Source organism: Ursus americanus, chromosome 10, assembly GCF_024610735.1.
Source record: "Ursus americanus isolate L20-20 chromosome 10, mUrsAme1.1.p, whole genome shotgun sequence".
In the NCBI taxonomy this organism is placed as follows: Eukaryota; Metazoa; Chordata; class Mammalia; order Carnivora; family Ursidae; genus Ursus; species Ursus americanus.
This window is the reverse complement of record NC_142136.1, coordinates 50,524,979-50,543,744: the sequence shown is the minus strand read 5'-3', so window position 1 is coordinate 50,543,744 and position 18,766 is coordinate 50,524,979. Positions and strand designations below refer to the sequence as shown.

Here is an 18,766-nt window from a genome sequence, read left to right as displayed (position 1 = left end):
TTGTCAATTTCTTTTGGCTTGCCTTAGACTTACATATCTACCTGCCATCTCTCTACTAAACAGAGAGAGAACCCCTTGAGAAAAGCTTTAGTTATTTTTGACTAGCATACAGTAGACATTCAACAAATGTTTGCTGAATAAGTTACCAGATTTTAGAGGACTACCAAGAATAAATTCCTAATGAGTAGTCAAAATGATTTAGAAGTAGTATGAATTTAAAATTCAAGTTTAGAGGGTGCCTGTGTGGCTTGGTTTATTAAGCGTCTTCCTTCGGCTCAGGTCATGATCCCAGAGTCCTGGGATCGAGCCCTGCATTGGGCTCACTGCTCAGCAGGGAGTCTGCTTCTCCCTCTGCGGCGCCCCCCACCCCCGGTCATGCTCTCTCTCTCTCTTTCTTACTCTTTCAAATAAATAAATAAAATCTTTAAATAATATTAATAATAAAATTCAGGTTTAGTTGGATTATTTTCAGAGAGTCTAAGATATTGACTAAATTCCTTATTTTGTAAATTTGCAACTGTCAGTGAGGGAAACAAATAAATTAGAATCTAGGGAGTGCCTACGTAAGAGAGTAAGTTAAGTGGCCCATTCAACTGGATAGGTTTATATACTGACAGGATCAGAGACTGGCAGCGTTATCACTAGGACAGAATAATGAAATAGTAATTATTTTTAAGTTTCTAATAATAACTAAATACTAATTAGTGTTTAGCTAATTAAGTGACACATAATCTTGTGCATGCTTACATTTATCAGGCCAAGGAGTAGAAATTGAACCAAAGTGGCTAGTTAAAATCTAAACAGAACTTTTTAAATACTCTAGCCAATTTCAGTTCCTTTCAAACTTGTTTTCAAAAGCTAACATTGGTGTTAAGATCTGAGCAAGATTCTATCGTTTGACTCTTTTTCTCTCCCAGCTTTATTGAGATATAATTGTCAAAATTGTAATATATTTAAAGGGTACAACGTGAGGATTTGATATATACATAAACATTGTGACAGGACTCCTCCCATCTAGTTAATTAAACACATCCATTACCTCACATATTTACTTTTCTTTTGTCCTAAGAATGTTTAAGTTCTACTCTCTTCTCACATGTTACCATGCAGTGCAGTGTTATCAACTATAGTCACCGTGTTACACATTAGATCCTCAGAGCCTCTTCATCTTATAGGTGAATTCGGTCCCTTTTACCTACCTCTCCCTGTTACCCCACCCTCAGCCACTTCTCTGCTCTGTTTCTGAGTTCCACTTTTTGTTGTTGTTGTTGTTTAGATTCTACATTTATGAGTGATATCACACAGTATTTGTCTTTCTCTGTCTGGCTTATTTCACTTCGCATAATACCCTCCAGCTTCATTAGAGTTAGACTCTCGACGGCTTCCATTTGGTACGGGCAAGGCAGTGTGAAGCCACCTGCAGTATTTGTTGGCAAATGCACAGCAAGAACCCCACAGAGATGGGTCTTGCTAAGGATGGGATGGAGTTTTGTGTTCTCTTTCCCTGCGCTTGCCTCAGAGTTCTGATCATCTAGGAGATTTCTTTTTCAGGAATGTGTGCTTTCGTAGCCATAGTAACTCTGGCCCTTCATCAATAGGTTTAAAAATGCCTTGCTTCATTTATCAGTGGCATTTCAGCACCTCTCAGTATTCTGTGCCCCTTCTCACCTGCATACAATTCTATCTTGTGAAACAAAATAACAGAAAAAGGAAAAAGACAGGCAAGTAAGGTAGAGCTGGTAGGTTGAGGACTGCTGACTCTCATGGGGTGATGTCACTGGTGTTTTCACTCAAATGCAAAATGACAAGTAAGAAAATGCCTATTTTAATCACATGATTTACTTCGTTTTATTTTTATTTTTTTTAAGGTTTTATTTATTTGAGAGAGAGAGAGAGAGCACGAGCAGGGGGAGGGGCAGAAGGAGTGGAGAAGCAGACTCCCCACTGAGCAGGGAGCTCACACAGGGCTCAAACCCAGGACCCTGGGATCAGGACCTGAGTAGCCGCTTAACTGACTGAGCCACCCAGGCACCCCCACATGATTTATTTTGAACCTAAGTAAACTATTTTTAGCAGTTGATCAGGCTCCTTTCTTTCTCTTTCTAAAACATTACGTGATGACTGCTCAAAAAAAAAAAAAAAGTCAGAAGTATAGCTTTGGGGATTCAATATGGGCAAAGAAGCCAGCAGTGGGTTGGTATAATTACACAATAAAGTGTGATGAATGCTTTTAATACAAACTGTCTATAGATACATACAGTCCACCTAGCCTTCTGTTTGCAAACTAGAAACTGGCCAGAGTCCATGAAAGAAACTTTTTCGTAGTTGAAGTTATACATTGAGAGATGTCTCGAAAGATGGCTCTGTTACCAGGAGTAGCTTTTACAGTGAGCAAATTCCAGAGTAAGTGGCGATCTTGAGGTATCTCAAGTTTTATCATCTTCTCAAGCCGAGTCCCACCTTTTCTTTCCATATAATACTATCTTTTCGAAGAAATCTGATATTAGACAAGATTTTATAACTGTTGGGAAGTTGAAAACATTTCCGTAAACATCACTTATCCTAACAATATTAAGTAGCCCACATCTTATTTTGGTGGGGTAAAATTGATTTTTTTTAAATCCTTTCAGTTGTCTGTGTTGGATTTTATGGCACGGCGTGGCAACTTTCCAATAAGAGAAGCAGAATTGCTGCCTGTCAGCCAAAAGGGATAGGTGCCTGAAATGACACACGTCTGATGGTCCCTTAGTACATAATGCTGCGTGTTGTAGAACGGCTTTCATGTGCTGCTACGTGCATTGTTTTCCATGACTTTAATTATAACTTCACATGTGCTTTTCGTGCAATTAAGAGTTCTCATGCTGGCTTTTTTTTTTTTTTAAATCATGGCATGCGTTTCTATTTATTTTAGCTTTACAGAGAGGGAAAAAAAGAAATGCCTATTTATTTTTGAGTCAGTGATGCTTCTTCTGTCCCAGCTCTACTGAGAATCAGCCTCTTCTCTTCCCATATTTTCTTTTTTTTTTTTTTGATTTATAGAGCTGTATTCTATTTGATACACAAAATATTGATTGTGAATGTGTGGGGTTATAGAATCAACATATAGATGCATAATTTTATGTTGTTTAAAAACTCCCTAAGAATAAACTTATGATTTTATGTAAGAATGCTTGAACTTTGAGAGACAGTTGTATTTTATCAGATATTTGAAGGAAGAACTATTCCAGCAGTATAGTATTCTAAATGCTCAGGTATCCCCTTACATCAGAGTTATCTTTCTAAAATGCAGTATTTTATTTTAGGGGATAAAAATTTCATCTATATATATGTTAGATAAAATTGCAAAGCAAATCATCAAATTTTAATTTATATTAATGAGACATAATTAATGATTCACAATGACTTCTAAGTAATATAATCTAGTAATTTGCTAGATTTGTCTCCTTCCTTCCTCCCTTCCTTCCTTCCTTGTTTTTTTGTTTCTTTCTTTCTTCATTTTTGAGCCAGCCCTTTGTATCATTTTACCAATAATAGTGGTGTGGTGAAATTTTCATACTTAAGCTCTCCTTGGATTCCACAGTTCACATTGTTTGCAGTTATCAAAAGTCTATCGTGTTACAAATAAAAAGTCAGTTCTGGCTGATTTTCATCTAGGATGTCTTCTCTGCTCCTGACTTTCATGTGCTTCATGTTTTTACGGTGCTAATTCTGTAGGTATTCTTTTCAGTTCGATCATTAGAAAATAACTCTTAATTTTATTTTCCTGCTAAAAGTTATAAGTGGCTTCTCCTTGCCTATCAGAAAAAATCTCTTTCATAGACAGACACTCAAAACAAACTGTGACCTGGCTCCAAACTCCTTTTATAATTTTAGTTCTTCTAAATTCAAGTTTCTTACCCTCCCAGAGTAAACCAGGCCCTTTTGTCTCCGCTCCCCCCCCACCGCCATTTTTCATATTGTTTGCTTCATACGGTGCTTCCCCTCGTCTTTGCCAAGGAAAATCCTGCCAGTTTTCAAAAGCTCAGATGTTTCTTCTTCAGTGAAGCCTTTCTTAGTCTTCTCCAAATAGAAATAATCGTGGTGTGTCCTGAAATTTTGTAGTATTTTTTCACTCTTTTAAAGTTCTTGCGATATGTATTTGACTTCATCTACAATTGCATTCTAAGTTTCTCATGAGTAAGGGTTAAAAATGGTAATATTTGTATTTTTTATAATTTCCAATTTCCGTTTTTTAAAAAATCTTCTCATTTAGTTCTACAACAGCCTTTTGAGGTAAATATTTTTACGTTCCACATTTTACCAAAAAAGCAGCCTTCTAAATCTCAAAAAGGTTAAAATATTTGCTCAAGATCACGTAGCTAGTTAATGGCAGAGTTAGGGCTCAGACCTCCCAAGCTCAAACTTATTTTTCACCATAGCACACTAATGCTTACACTAGTAGCAGTAGTGACAGCAACAACAGTAATACTATGTAATTGCTAACTCTGGTTGAGTGCTTATAGTAGGCCAGGAACTATGATTCACATACAGAGTACAGGGCATTTTCTACTTTCTACAGAAAGTAGAGTTATATAATGAACCCCTTTGTACCGGTTACTTAGCTTCAAAAATTAACAGCATTTTATCCTGCTTGTTTATCTACTCCCCCAACACTTTTTTATGTTGTCTTTTCATACATTATTCTTTTACATAATGCGTTTTTGTCACAGATATCTCAGTATTTGTTTCTAATATACCCACGATTCCATATTACATGTAGCAAATTGATAATAATCCCTGAATATACTTTGTTAGCCTATTTTCAGTTTTCCTCAGTTATCTCCAAAAGTGTCATTGTACAGTTGGTTTATTCCAATCAGCATTTAGACAAAGGCTGGTAATTGTATTTAGCTGAAGAAGGATATATATATATAGTCTCTTTGAAAAAAGAAAGATATACCCTCCTGTTCTCTTTATCCTGAGAGGTGCTAACAAGTGTTCATGCATATAAACATTTTATTCAGAATTATACCAATATTGATAAACTTCTGAAGAAATATTATATAGAGTATATTTTGTTAAGCCAATTTAAGTCCCTGATTAATTTGTACAATGACACCAAACCATATCCATTTTTTTCCAGGCTAGAAATAACTGCTTTCTTTCCTGATCTTCATAGCCTTTGACTTTGAGATATTTATACATGATGAAAATCAGTAAACATATATTTAGTGCCAACTAAGTAGAACTCTCTGTGCATTGTTACTATATAATTCTATATAATTCTTTGTATCTCATTCCATCTGTTAATCATAGGCTTACGTGATCATGGACTTAGTTTTTCTTCTGGTAAAGTCATGTTTGTTGAATTATTTAATATTGAGAGACCGTGAATATTTTATTGCCAAAATTAAAGAATGTGAGAATTTTGCTAATTAATAATTTGAACTGAGCCCTGGCAGGTTGCTACCATGCAGCATTAGAAATATACCATGTCACCATGCCAGCATAATTGTCTAGTATCTGTAAAGGACTGAACACTTTGTCCTGAAATCTTCTTGCCTGTAGTACCCAGCTGGTAGTGGCAGCAGGGAATTTGATGACTAAGTGTTCTGTGCTTCTGGTAGCCCCAGCAGCCTGGGAGTCCCAGGCCCATGAAAAACTTGGGTTTATCAAATACGACATTCATCTTTATGTTATATTATATTGTGTTGTGTCCCTTCTCCAACCCCTTGCTTAGTGAAGTTGCTTGAATTGCAATCTGGAAATTCTTTACCATTCTGCCACCTTCTCTCTAACATTTAGTTTTTCGATCCAGTGTTTCTTAGTGAATTTTTTTCCTGCGCTTATTCTGAACGTGTATTTTGTTCTTGCACGTATATTGATTCTTTTTCCCCCACAGTATTTGTCATGGCTCCTTTGGTCATACCTAATGACCAAACTACCTAAGAGTATAACTTTGCCATTTATAGCAACACATTATTTCAAAGAGAAATTGCAGGGATGTGGCTTTTATTATTCCTGTTTGAAAGAGAGGTAATGACTTTGACAGGAAGCTTGTAAGTCAGTGTTTTGCGAGGCATGCAGACTCGTAGTGCAGTTGAAATGTATGTCTTTTCCTCTGACTTCTGGGCACTCTTCCTTGGCTCTGTGACAGGGAAGACATTTGTGCAAATGTTTAGGATGGTTTACTATTCGCTTTTAATAAATTTTTTTTTGATTACCTAAGTAATGTATGTTCACTGAGATAATTTGGAAAATAAGAAATTTCCAGAGATTCATAGAGCAGTAATCTCACATTTTATTACGGGATTACAGAATATTGGAATAAAAATAGTGTTTAGAGATCAGTTCGTCTAGGCCCTCTATATTCAAATGAGCAAATCCAGGCTCAGACGGTGGTAGAGACCTCCATCTGGGGACAGATGAAGCAGAGAGCATAATCCAAGTCTCTTAACTGCTAGTATATTAAGGTTTTCAGGCAGAAGCAAAGAATTAGAAAGTTCAACATTTGATGGGCATTTTAAGGTTAAAAAAAGCAGCTGTAATTTATTTCTCCTGATTTTACTGTAATATTAGTCTCTTTAGTTTGCTATTTTTACTGCCGTTGGAAGTTGTTAATGACAATCATATAGAAGCTTTTTAAAAAAGGAAATGAGGACACTATGCAGAAATCATCTATACATATTATACAGACTGATCTAACTCCACGAGTGTTACTGAAGAATTAGGGGGAACTGGAAGGAACGAGTTTCAGGGAAACACATGAGGGAAAGCAAACACTAGCAGTGGTAAACACTCGCTTAGAGTCCATTTTAAAAATTATTGCAGAAGGAAAGATCAAACTTGGCTTTCTCACCGTTCTCCCTCTTGAACCTTGGATTCTATACAGGGAGTTCCCGGACACATTTTAGGCTATTACAGTCTTGGAGTGACTGATGTTGACTCTGCGACATCAGGATCTAAACTCCCATGTACAGGAGTTCAGGCAACCTGCTGAAGTTCGTTCTCTTCTGCAGTATGGCGAGACAGAAAACAGCCCTATCTGTCCAATCAGATTGGATGTGCCTTCAAATCCCACTGTGTGCAGGGTTCTTACCTACTTAGAATTTAAGTTTGCTTCTCTCCAAAACAGGTACATTACCTCTGATTCACATGGGCTGGCGTGAGGCTTCAGGTGATGAAGCACTGAAGGGGTGTGTGTGCACACACAATAGAGGGCTCCATAAATGTTAGCTTCCTCCTCTTTGTTTGCACAAAGGGAGCACAAGCTTCCTGGAATAGCTTTCTACCTCCTTTAGCAGGAGCACGTCCCATAAGCTTCTGGAAAGTGAGACATTTCATCAGAACACTAAGGAGTGAGTGGAAGAAGAGGGCTGGATGGGAGAAGGATGGGCTGTTCTAGTCAGAACAAACAACAGAAGCAAAGATGTGGAAGCACGAAGGTTCTGGAGGCTGTTGGTTGGTTAAGAACATGTTTGAGTGAGGGAATGCCTGGGTGGCTCAGTCTGTTAAACGTCTGCCTTTGGGGGGGATTGAGCCCTGGGATTGAGCTTTTCATAAATTTTTTTTGATTACCTAAGTAATGTATGTTCATTGAGAGAATTTGGAAAATAAGAAATTTCCGGAGATTCATAGAGCAGTAATCTCACATTTTATTACGGGAATACAGAATATTGGAATAAAAATAGTATTTAGAGAGCAGTTCGTCTAGGCCCTCTATATTCAAATGATCAAATCCAGGCTCAGTGGGGAGTCGGCTTCTCCCTCTGCCTACCACTCCCCCCCTTTTTAAAGATTTTATTTATTTGTCAGAGAGAGAAAGAGAGAGAGAACAAGTGTGCACAGATAGGGGGAGTGGCAGGCAGAGGGAGAAGCCGACTCTCCACTAAGCAAGGAGCCCGATGCGGGACTCGATGCCAGGACCTTGGGATCATGACCCGAGCCGAAGGCAGATGCTTAACCAACTGAGCCACCAGGTGTCCCGAGACAATTTGTATTTTTTCGGATCTCTCATTCTACAGCTTCCTTTTCTGCTTTTAAATTTTCACTTACTAAATATTATTCTCACTAAGAGTTAATGATGTAAAAACTACTTCATGCTAATTTCTATTAACGAATACACATTTTACATACAGAATAATGACAAAGATAAGTATTCACAGGAACAAAATGAAAATGGTAGCAGATTTATTTTAGCAGTTGCACATTGGGTAATGTTTTGTTTTTTACATTTCCCAGTGAGGAAAATGAGTATGTGTAATTTTTATGATGGAAGAATAGGATACTATTTATGTATTTATTCAATTAAAGTGATCCTGAGGATTTTCTGTTCTAGGTGAAAACTACGATTGGAAAGAACAAATCACTATAATTGTTCCTTTCTGCTCAGGATATTTACAGAAATTCCTTCTGAGATTATGTTTTAGCATTTCCTCGAAGGAACTATCAGAGCTTTCAAAATGAAGTCAGAAATGACCTGATGAGATCTCTGTTTTAGAAAAATAACTAAACAACTTGTGGGCTGGCCTTTTGTGAGTCTGGAGGAGGGACACCAAGTAGGATCTTTTCTAAGAGTTGAAGCAAGACGATGGGCTTCCCTTGAGTAGTGACAGTGCATTGGAGAGGAAGGAGCAGATATGGGAAGCAGGCACTTCAAAGTAAACAAATCCAAAATTAAACTGCCTTTTTTAAAACTAGACTTCCCTCCCCCACCCAGCAAATGCACTTCTCCTCCCCTGTTTCATTTGTCAGTAAATGGCACCGCCTTCCCTCCCATTGCCGAAGATAGAAACTTTGACTTCTCCATCGTCTCATCCCCACATCCAGTCCATCACCAAATCCCGTTAGTTCTCTTCGCTAATTATCTCTTAAATCCCTCCATTTTTTCTGCTTCTTAGTTGAAGCCACCATCATCTCCTGTTGGTGGAAGGAGTTTCCAAACTGCTTTCCTGTGCTTTCATTCTTTCTCTCTGTTATACCAGAGTGATTTTCCAAAAATCAACATCTGATCCTCTGACTCTTCTACCGCAGTGGCTTCTCAGTTGCTTTTAGGAAAACAGTCCAAAACTCTTAAGTGGCTTCCAAGGCTTTGCCAGGGCTAGACCGTGCCTGCCATTCTTGTTTTGTTTCTTACCACTCCCTTCCCTTGTTCCTGCTCTAGCCTTAGACCTCTCTCAGACCTGTCCAGCACTCCAGCTCACGATTACCCTCAAGTCTTTACACATACTCTTCTCTTTATCTGGAATATTCCTCTTCCTCCTCTTCCCCTTTACCTCCTTAAAGTCCTTGATATCTTCCAGTAAACATCACTCTGTGTGGTGGGCCTTCCTGAGCCCTTTGCTAAAATCTGCAGGCAACTTGGATATTCCATATCATAATACTGTTACAGGTGTATCTATTATATTTGTTCACTTGTCTGTGTTTCCTGCTAGATTGTAAGCTGTGAGTGTGGCCATGGGCTGTGGCTGTTCTAGATACCTTCAGATCTTGCTCAGCTAGTACAGTACCTATCACATTATGTGTTAAAATAATTGATGAATTAGAAAAGGGAGGGAGGAAAGAAAGGAGAGAAAGGAATGAGAAGAAAGAATAAAAACATTTTGCAGGTAGAGACCACACAGGTTCTGGTGACATTTTGAAGAAGATCATGGGAAAAAAACAGAGTAGTCAGAAACATTCCAAGATTCATTCATTGAGCAGCTGGGTATATGACAGTACTCTTATACTGGGATTAAGAAGAAAGAAGGAGTAGGTTTTGGTGGCAGTATAATGAGTCCAGTATGAACATCTGGTGCAGAAGTTTATCGACAGTTAGGGGTAGGGGATCTCTTTCTTAGGAAAGAAACGTAAGCCATGTGTGATGACTCCAGTTATGGGAGTGAATGAGATTGCCCAGAGAGATTATATGGAGCAAGAAGACAGCTGAGGTTGACGTTCTGAAGACCCTAATATAAAGAAAACGGCAAAAGAGCTCCCTAGTGGCAGCTGGGGACTTCACGTCACATCCTACATTTATGGGATTTGTAAGCCCCTAAAACAGTATGTTTACTCAGGAGCAGTCTGAAGAAGCTTGGCTGATTTAGTAACTTTGGAAGTGGGAAGGGAGGAGGAACTCCAGATAGTAGCTTTTCATGATTTGTTTCTTTTTAGGAAATCCTCTATATTTCATACATTACAATGCATTTATAATACTTGCTTTTTTCTAGATTCACTGACATTAACAGACTTGATACATTAAGAAACACATTTTACTCGTGTGAATGAGTATAAAATTTTATGTTTGTTGTAGCGTGCCATTTAAAGCTTACGGAGCTTTGTAGTATACATGCAAATGTGAAAATATTTTCCTTCTCTTTGTTTCCATGTTAGGCTTATAACTATTTTGGGAGAAATCCAGTTAGATATCAGAAAGATTGCTAGAGGATGAAATGATCCATTGTTCTTACTTTCATGCATTTGTCAGTTTGACAGCTCTGATAACTGAATCTTTTGTAGGTGAAATATATAAATTGGATCATTTGCAAAACTTGTCTGGTTTTTACAAGTCTATAACTCATCAGTTTCCAGTATTTGTTATCTTTTTTAACATGGTCACAGTATATATCTTACTGGGATTTACACCCTTTTCTGGTACTTTCCGAATTCTCTGTGTTCATTCATTCATTGGACACATTTATTGAGTGCATTTTTGTGTCAGACTGTGCCGGGCTCTGGGGATACAGCAGTAAAGAGGCCTGGATGCTGCCCCTGTGGCACTCTCAGTTCACAGAACAATGGATAAGAGAGACTTTAAATAAGTTGTCACACATATAAATCTATTTATGCTTAAGAAGGGAAAATACCGGTTAGTATGGGAGATGAGGAAGGACCTGACTTACATCAGGAGGTAGTAAAGGCCTTTGGGAGGAACAGGATTGAGATAATGAATGAGAATGGCTAGGATGGTGAGAGAGAGAAAAGCTCCCCAAGGAGAAGGATGTGCTTGTGCAGAGCCCCTGAGGTAGGAAGAGCTTGGAATCTTTTAAGAACTGAAGGAAGTTGAGTGTGACTAGAACAGTGTTTGGGAGGAAAAGAGTGACACAGGAGGGCTGAAGGGAAGGGTAGAGCAGGTAGGACCTTGCAGGCCACAGGAAAGATTTTCAGATTTATTCTAAATGCAGTGAGAAGCTATCAAATGGGGTTGAGCAGAATGACATGATCTAATTTATCTGTTAAGAAGATTACTCTGGCTGCAGTGTGGAAAATACATTCAGAATAGCATGAATGAACGTAGGGAGCTCAGTTGTGAGACTACTGCAGATGCGTGTTCTCGCCGCACAGAGTACGGTCTGTGGACCAGCAGCGTTGGTGCCAACCTGGAAACGTCTTAGAAATAGATAGTCTGAGACCCCACCCCAGACCTCCCGAATCAGTCTGCATTTTAACAAGATCTCAAAGCTGACTCATTTGTTAATCAAAGCTTGAGAACCACTGTTCTAGACAAGATAGGACATTCCTTTGGTTTAAAATGATGCCAGAGAAATTTGGCAGACTTAAGATATATTTTGGAGGTAGACATGAAAGGAATTAGTTATGAATTGAGAGGTGGAGTGAGAAGTACTGAGGATGACAGGGGTTTCTTCCAGAGATGGAGACATCATTAATTCATTTGACCAATAGCTGAGTGCCTACTTTGTGCCAGCACTGTTCTAGACACTAGCAATACAGTAGTGAACAAAACAAGCTTCTCGACAAGCTAATGTTTCCAGTCTGGGAGAACAATAATACACAAGTAAATACATTGATAGAATGTTAAATGATAATAAGTGCTTTGGAGAAAGATAGAGTTAACTCTTGATTTTGCTCCGGAAAAAGAGTCTTCCTCCCCTAGTCTTTCCCATCTTTTTGCTCAAGGAACTATCTGGAAGTAATCTTTGATCTTTCTTTTCCTTTACCCTCCCATGTCCAGTCCATCATCCAGTTTTGTCATCTTTACTTGCAAAACAGCTGGAATCCCTCCTTCTCAGACATTTATACCTCCCTAATCTAAGCCATCACCGTCTCTCGCCTGGACTCTTTGTAGTAGCATTCCAACTGGTTTCCCAGTTTCCATCCTTATTCCCTCCCTTATAATTCACTCTCCGTACCTAACCAAAGTGATTTTTTAATGACCTGTATTAGTTCATATCATTTCTCTGCTAAAAAATCTTCTAGTGGTTCCCCATCTCATAGAACAAAATCCCATTTCTTCATCTTGGCTTGTAAAACTTAGTTTATTAGGCCCTACTTACTTTCTTTTTCATTTATTTATTTATTTTAGAGAGAGAAAAACAGAGAGCAGGGGGAGGAGCAGAGGGAGAGAGAATCTCCAGCGGACTTCCCACTGAGTGCAAAGCCTGACACAGGGCAGGATCTCATGACCCTGAGATCATGACCTGAGCTGCAATTAAGAGTAGGATGTTTAACCTACTAAGTCACGCAGGCGCCCTGCAGCCCTACTTACTTTTATTTCTTTATCTTGGATATTCTTTTCTCACCACCACACTTGAACACACTGGCTGTTCCTCAGATATCCTGAGCTTATTCCCACTTTAGGGGATCAGCTGCAGTGACACTTCTCCTGGAATGTGCCTTTTATAATCATCATAGCACTGGCTCCTTGTCCTTTAGATCTTAGCTTAAAGTAACCTGAGGAAAGGTCTTCACTTCTAAATCCATATTAGTACCCACCCAGTCGGTATTGCTTCACCCTATCCTAATTCTGTGTAGAGAATCTCACTATTTGATAATTTTCTTATTTATTTGTCTAATTATATCTTGCTTCCTTTCTACCTACTTTTCTAATCTACTTTCCAGTCTATCTGCCTCCACACTCCTGCAATGGAAGCTGCATAAAACAGAAACCTTCTCTGTCTTGTTTGCTGCTCTCTCTCCTGGCATGTGCCAGCACTCAATAAATGCTTGTTTCTATGTTGGATGAATAAACAGTCAGTCTCCTGCGTACCGGTCTTTCCTTTTGTCAGTCAGTATATTTTGCATATTATTGTCATATTGACCTTCTTTAAACATTGATTTCATTGTGTTTCTCTCTGATTCGAGATGTACAATGGATCTTAATTACTTGCTACTGTCTATGTGTGCTTCATACCTCTGTCTTATTTATTAAGTAGTTGGTAATCAGTCCAGTCCCCTTAGTCTCTCTTCCATCTATCATCTTATGACATATTTAGTGGACCAAAGAGAAGAGAAAGATTCTAAGGCTGTTAGAACCTATATTATAGGGACGCCTGGGTGGCTCAGTCAGTTAAGCATCTGCCTTGGGCTCAGGTCATGATGCCAGGGTCCTGGGATCGAACCCTGTGTCTGGCTCCTTGGTCAGCAGGGAGCCTGCTTGTCCCTCTCCCTCTGCCTACTGCTCCCTCTGCTTGTGCTCTCTATCTCTCTCTGTCAAATAAATAAATAAATCTTGAAAAAAAAAAAAGACTTTTAAAAAAAGAACCTATATCATAGGGGGCTCCTGGCTGGCTCAGTTGGTAGAGCATATGACTCTTGAACTCAAGGTTGTGAGTTCAATTGGGTGTGGAACCTACTTAAAAAAAAAAAGGAAAGGAAAGGAAAGAAAAAAGAAGAGAGAGAGAGAGAGAGAGAGAGAGAAAGAAAGAAAGAAAGAAAGAAGAAAGAGAGAAAGAAAGAGAAAGAAAGAAAGAAAAAGAAAGAAAGAAAGAAAGAACCTATATCATATAAGTTAACAGTTATTTATCTACACTGGTAAGTCAAGCAGAGAAAGACAACTATCATATGATTTCTCTCATCTATGGAACATAAGAACTAGGATGATCAGTAGGGGAAGAAAGGGATAAAGAAAGGGGGGGTAATCAGAAGGGGGAATGAAACATGAGAGACTATGGACTATGAGAAACAAACTGAGGGCTTCGGAGGGGAGGGGGGTGGGGGAATGGGATAGGCCGGTGATGGGTAGTAAGGAGGGCACGTATTGCATGGTGCACTGGGTGTTATACGCAACTAATGAATCATCGAGCCTTACATCGGAAACCGGGGATGTACTGTATGGTGACCAACATAATATAATAAAAAATCATTATCTACACTGGTGACTTGTCTTCTGTGCTCCGCCCATATGTTTGTGTCTTGCCTCCTTTTGAGAATTGTGAAGGACAAGTTCTCATAATTTCTTTGAGAATTTGTTTATCTTAGAGGAACTGTCACAGTTCTAAGACTATGATGATGCTCAATAAATACTCATTGGATTGATTTGAATTTTTATCCCTTGTGCTTGTAGAGTGCCTTTCTTTACAAGATATATGAGTGTGTAGCAGAAATAGCGATGATAATGCCTGCTTCCTTCTGTTGGGCTTCTTCTGCTCTTAATGCTCAGCACCATGCATTTCCCTGATCTGCCTAATTATTTCTTTAGGATGCATTCCTAGAAGTGGGGAAAGAGAAAATTCAAGGCCCAGTTTACCTAAATCAATTTCAGACTGAAAGGAATGTGATCATAATGTTGGGATTAAAAGCATGAGCATCAGAATCAGACAGACCTGGATTTGAATCCTGGTTCCCCTGTGATTAGCTGTGTGACCATGAACATGTTGCTTAGCTTTTCAGAGTCTTGGTGTCTTGATTTGTGAGGTTGGAGTAATCATATTACCTACCTCATAGAACTGTTATGATGATTAAATGAAATAACATATGCAAATACTTAGGGTAGAGTCTGACAGGGTATAAGAAATCAGTAAGTTATTTATTGCTAGAACATATGATGTATGGAATTTAGCTTTTTAACCACTTCTATTCTTCCCACACAACCCACTTGTTAAAAGAGTCACGTCCCATTAATAGAGTATTCTACCTCTAAGTGAAAACTTTAAAATGTGGAACTGGCATCGGAGTGGTTTCCATTTTTAACAGTCTGTCTTCCACAAAAGGACAGTAACTCTCAGCATCAATAAGTGGTAAGGAAATGAGGACATTCCTAGTAAGAGCAGATATAGTTGAGACTTACTAATAAACCCTGGTTATAATTTAGGTTTCCACGGTTTTGAAGGACTGAAAAGTGGGCTAGAAGGAAAAGAAATGAGGGTTTGATTAAAACAAAATTATAGTATTATATTTATCTGCCTATAACTGAAAACCATACTTCCAAAGAACTGATAAGAAAAATCATTGTTTTTATACCTACTTTATTGCCTTTGATGCCATTCTTCAAATCTGAAATGGCTAATATTGTGTTGTAATGTCTAAAATTCAGTGTAAAATTATGAAGCAGAAAAAAAACAAGCTGTAGAAGGCTAAAAATAATTCCTTTTAAATAAGAAGAGCATGTTTAGTGTATCTGATGTAATGAAGCTAGTGTATTTAGAACTAAATTTTTTAAAAAAAATCTTTATGTCAGAGAAGCTGTATTTATTTGCTATATGTAAACAGGTATGTGTGTATGTATGTGTATATATATATGTATATGTGTAGATTTTCATTAATAATGAGCTGAAATAGTACAAACTTTGAGAAATGAGGGTTTGGCAAAAGATTCTTCTGGTTTGTTTTACCTCCATAAAAGTCTCTTTTTACTTAATTTTCCCTGTAATTACAGGGTGTAGGAAAAAACAAGATTGTTGACAGATTCCTTCACCTGCTCAACAGACCCCGAGAATACATCCAGCTGCACAGGTAAGAGTATAAGACCAACAACCTCTTGAGATCTGGTTTAATCATTTATTTTTCTCCCAGCACAGTTTCAGAATACTTTCTCAAAAGCCCATTTTATAAACCAGTTTCATTTCTGTTCCTCCTGTCCTTATCTCTGTTTTCCTTAAAAGGCAGTAAAACATTGCAAAATGTATTTTTTTCGTGACTAGTGCTTTATAAACATGAATTAATAGATATTTTGTGGACAGAGAGTGATGAACATTGCATTCTAGGAGCAGATTTCATCAACATAAAGGGTCTTAAATTAGAATAAAAATATGAAGAGACTAAGCTCATTCACTAACAGGAAGCTAAAATATCTCACAAGGAGAAACAATAAACTATATGATCTCAGGTATGAGGTAAGGAACCAAAAATGTAGAAGAAGTAAGTTATTAGTCTCCTTGCCTTCCTTTTAAACACTTTGTGGATTATTTAGTTTTGTGTGGTCAGAATGCTGGTTCAGGGACAACTTTTAATCAGATAGATATTCTTGGCATGAATTGTTTTTAGCTTTCTCAGTCAACCTGTTCTAAATCTTTCTAAAATAAAAATAAGTAGCAGATCCACCAAAATAGAGAGAGGGAGATGGAGAGGGAGAAAGAGAAAGAAATAGAGAAATCAAGGAATATACCAAGTAATAGGCAACTTAAAGCTAGATTGAATTATTATTTTAATTCCAGGAGATAAAAAATATTGTGTAGTGCAAAAAAACATTAGGTTGATTTGCAAGAATTAATTTCTCATTTGGGTCCTTTCATTAAATAATGATAAGTTCTTAAGAGAAAAATATACGGGGAAAGAAGGCAGAATTAATGAGTCATGGGAAAAAGAGAAGAGAACCAATATGAAGCTGAGAGATCGTCAAAAGCTCCCTCTTGGGATTTATACCTCTGGCTGTTACAGAGTAAGTGGTACCTGATAAATCCTACCATAGTAAAGAATTATAAAACAGGGGGCTCCTGGGTGGCACAGCGGTTAAGCGTCTGCCTTCGGCTCAGGGCGTGATCCTGGCATTGTGGGGTCGAGCCCCACATCAGGCTCCTCTGCTATGAGCCTGCTTCTTCCTCTCCCACTCCCCCTGCTTGTGTTCCCTCTCTCGCTGGCTGTCTCTATCTCTGTCAAATAAATAAATAAAATCTTTAAAAAAAAAAAAAGAATTATAAAACAGTACAAGACTCACAGACACTAGGAAACTTACAACTACCAAGGATCTGTGAGCTGAACAGCCACCAGATCTCCCAGGTGGTTAGGAGCCTTCATTAAACACTCCTGGTATTCAGAAGATATCATGTAAAGTCTGTGCATTAGAAGTAAAACCAATCTACCCCTAGAATGAAACCTACTCTATGCCCATCCTTAATAAGTTACAACATAAGCCTTGAGAACACAAGGATGCTTCTATTTAGTAGTATTTTAAAAGTTTTTCTCATACAGAATGACTTTAAAAACTAAGGGGATAGATATTAAGGGAGAAATGTCTTTAAAAGATCACTCTTATTCAAAAGTACACTAACTTCTTAGCCAAATAAACTTAACATGAAAGGAAGGAAGACTTTAAAATCCATTCAACAACACATAGCATTCAAAATGTCAAGCATTCAATAGAAAATTACCAGACATACAAAGAAGCAGGAAAATTGGTCAATAGAAATAAACCCAAAAATGACAGATGGTGGAATTAGCAGACAGGGACTATAAAACAGTTGCCATAAATATTTTCAGGCATTTAAAGGGGGAAAATGAGCATAATGAGGGAATAATTAGGAATTCTCAATATAGGAATGGCAACTCTAAAAAAACAGTTTTACATATGAGCAATTGGAGTCTCAAAAGAAAGGAGAAAGAATGGGGCAGAACAATATTTGAGGATATAATGGTGGAAAAATTCCCAAATTTGATTGAAAGCATAAAATCACCAATCCAGGAAACTCAGTGAATCTCAAGCAGGATAAATAGGAAACCAAAATGAAGTACGTTATACTCAAATTATTATAAATTAAAAGACAAAATCTTTAAAACTGCCAAAGGAAAAAAGACATATTACATACAGGGGAACATGATAAAAATGACTGCTCACTTTTCATATGAAATAAATACAGGGGCGCCTGGGTGGCGCAGCAGTTAAGCGTCTGCCTTCGGCTCAGGGCGTGATCCTGGCGTTATGGGATCGAGCCCCACATCAGGCTCCTCTGCTATGAGCCTGCTTCTTCCTCTCCCACTCCCCCTGCTTGTGTTCCCTCTCTCGCTGGCTGTCTCTATCTCTGTCAAATAAATAAATAAAATCTTTAAAAAAAAAAAAGAAAAAAGAAAGAAATACAGACCACAATTCAGTGAAATGATTGTTTTCAAAGTGCCAAAAGTAGAAAAAAAGTGTGTAGAATAATGTATTTGGCAAAAAATTCTTTAAAAATAAAAACATTTTCAGAAAAACAAAAGCTGAGAATATTTTTTCACCAACAGACCTGCATTATATAAATAATTCATTTTCCATGAACATGGATACAAAAATCCATAACAAGTATTAACAAATCAAATTCAAGAATATATAAAAAGGATAATACATCATAACTAAGTGGGTTTTATCCCAGGATTATAAGGTTGACTTAACATTGGAAATCAAATAATGTAATTCATTTAATTTATAGCATAAGGGAAAAAAACCATATGATCATCTCAATCATTGCCAAAAAAGCATTTGGGAAGATTTAATACCCATTCATAATAAAACATTGCAGCAAATTAAAATAGTAGGAAACTTCCTCAACTTGATATGAGGCATTTTTTAAAAAAGACTTTATTTATTTATTTGGTAGAGAAAGAGCAGAAGCAGGGGGACATCTAATGATGTACTATACCTTGGCTAGTTGAATTTAAATAAAATAATTTTTTAAATATTATTTACATGAAATACTTAGGAATAAATTTAACAAAATATGTGCGAATTTTAATTTGCTGATTTTAATAGAGCTTAGCAAGGCCAACCCAACTTCATAACTTGTACAGGTTGCCTACATAGTTTCAGAAAATTTCTAGCCTATTTCCTCAACTTCTCATGATTCTTCTTTGTATGAATGATGCCTTATGTAAACCTAAGAAT

At 37.6% G+C, this 18,766-nt stretch overlaps 1 protein-coding gene across 1 annotated transcript in view; it reads left to right on the top strand.

Moving 5' to 3' along the window:
• Positions 1-18,766, top strand: part of VWA8 (von Willebrand factor A domain containing 8) — a 342,760-nt gene that overhangs the window by 152,888 nt on the left and 171,106 nt on the right. The window contains exon 21 of the mRNA XM_045810950.2: positions 15,572-15,648. Coding sequence (XP_045666906.2) covers positions 15,572-15,648 — 77 coding nt within the window. The remainder of the gene's footprint in view (positions 1-15,571; positions 15,649-18,766) is intronic.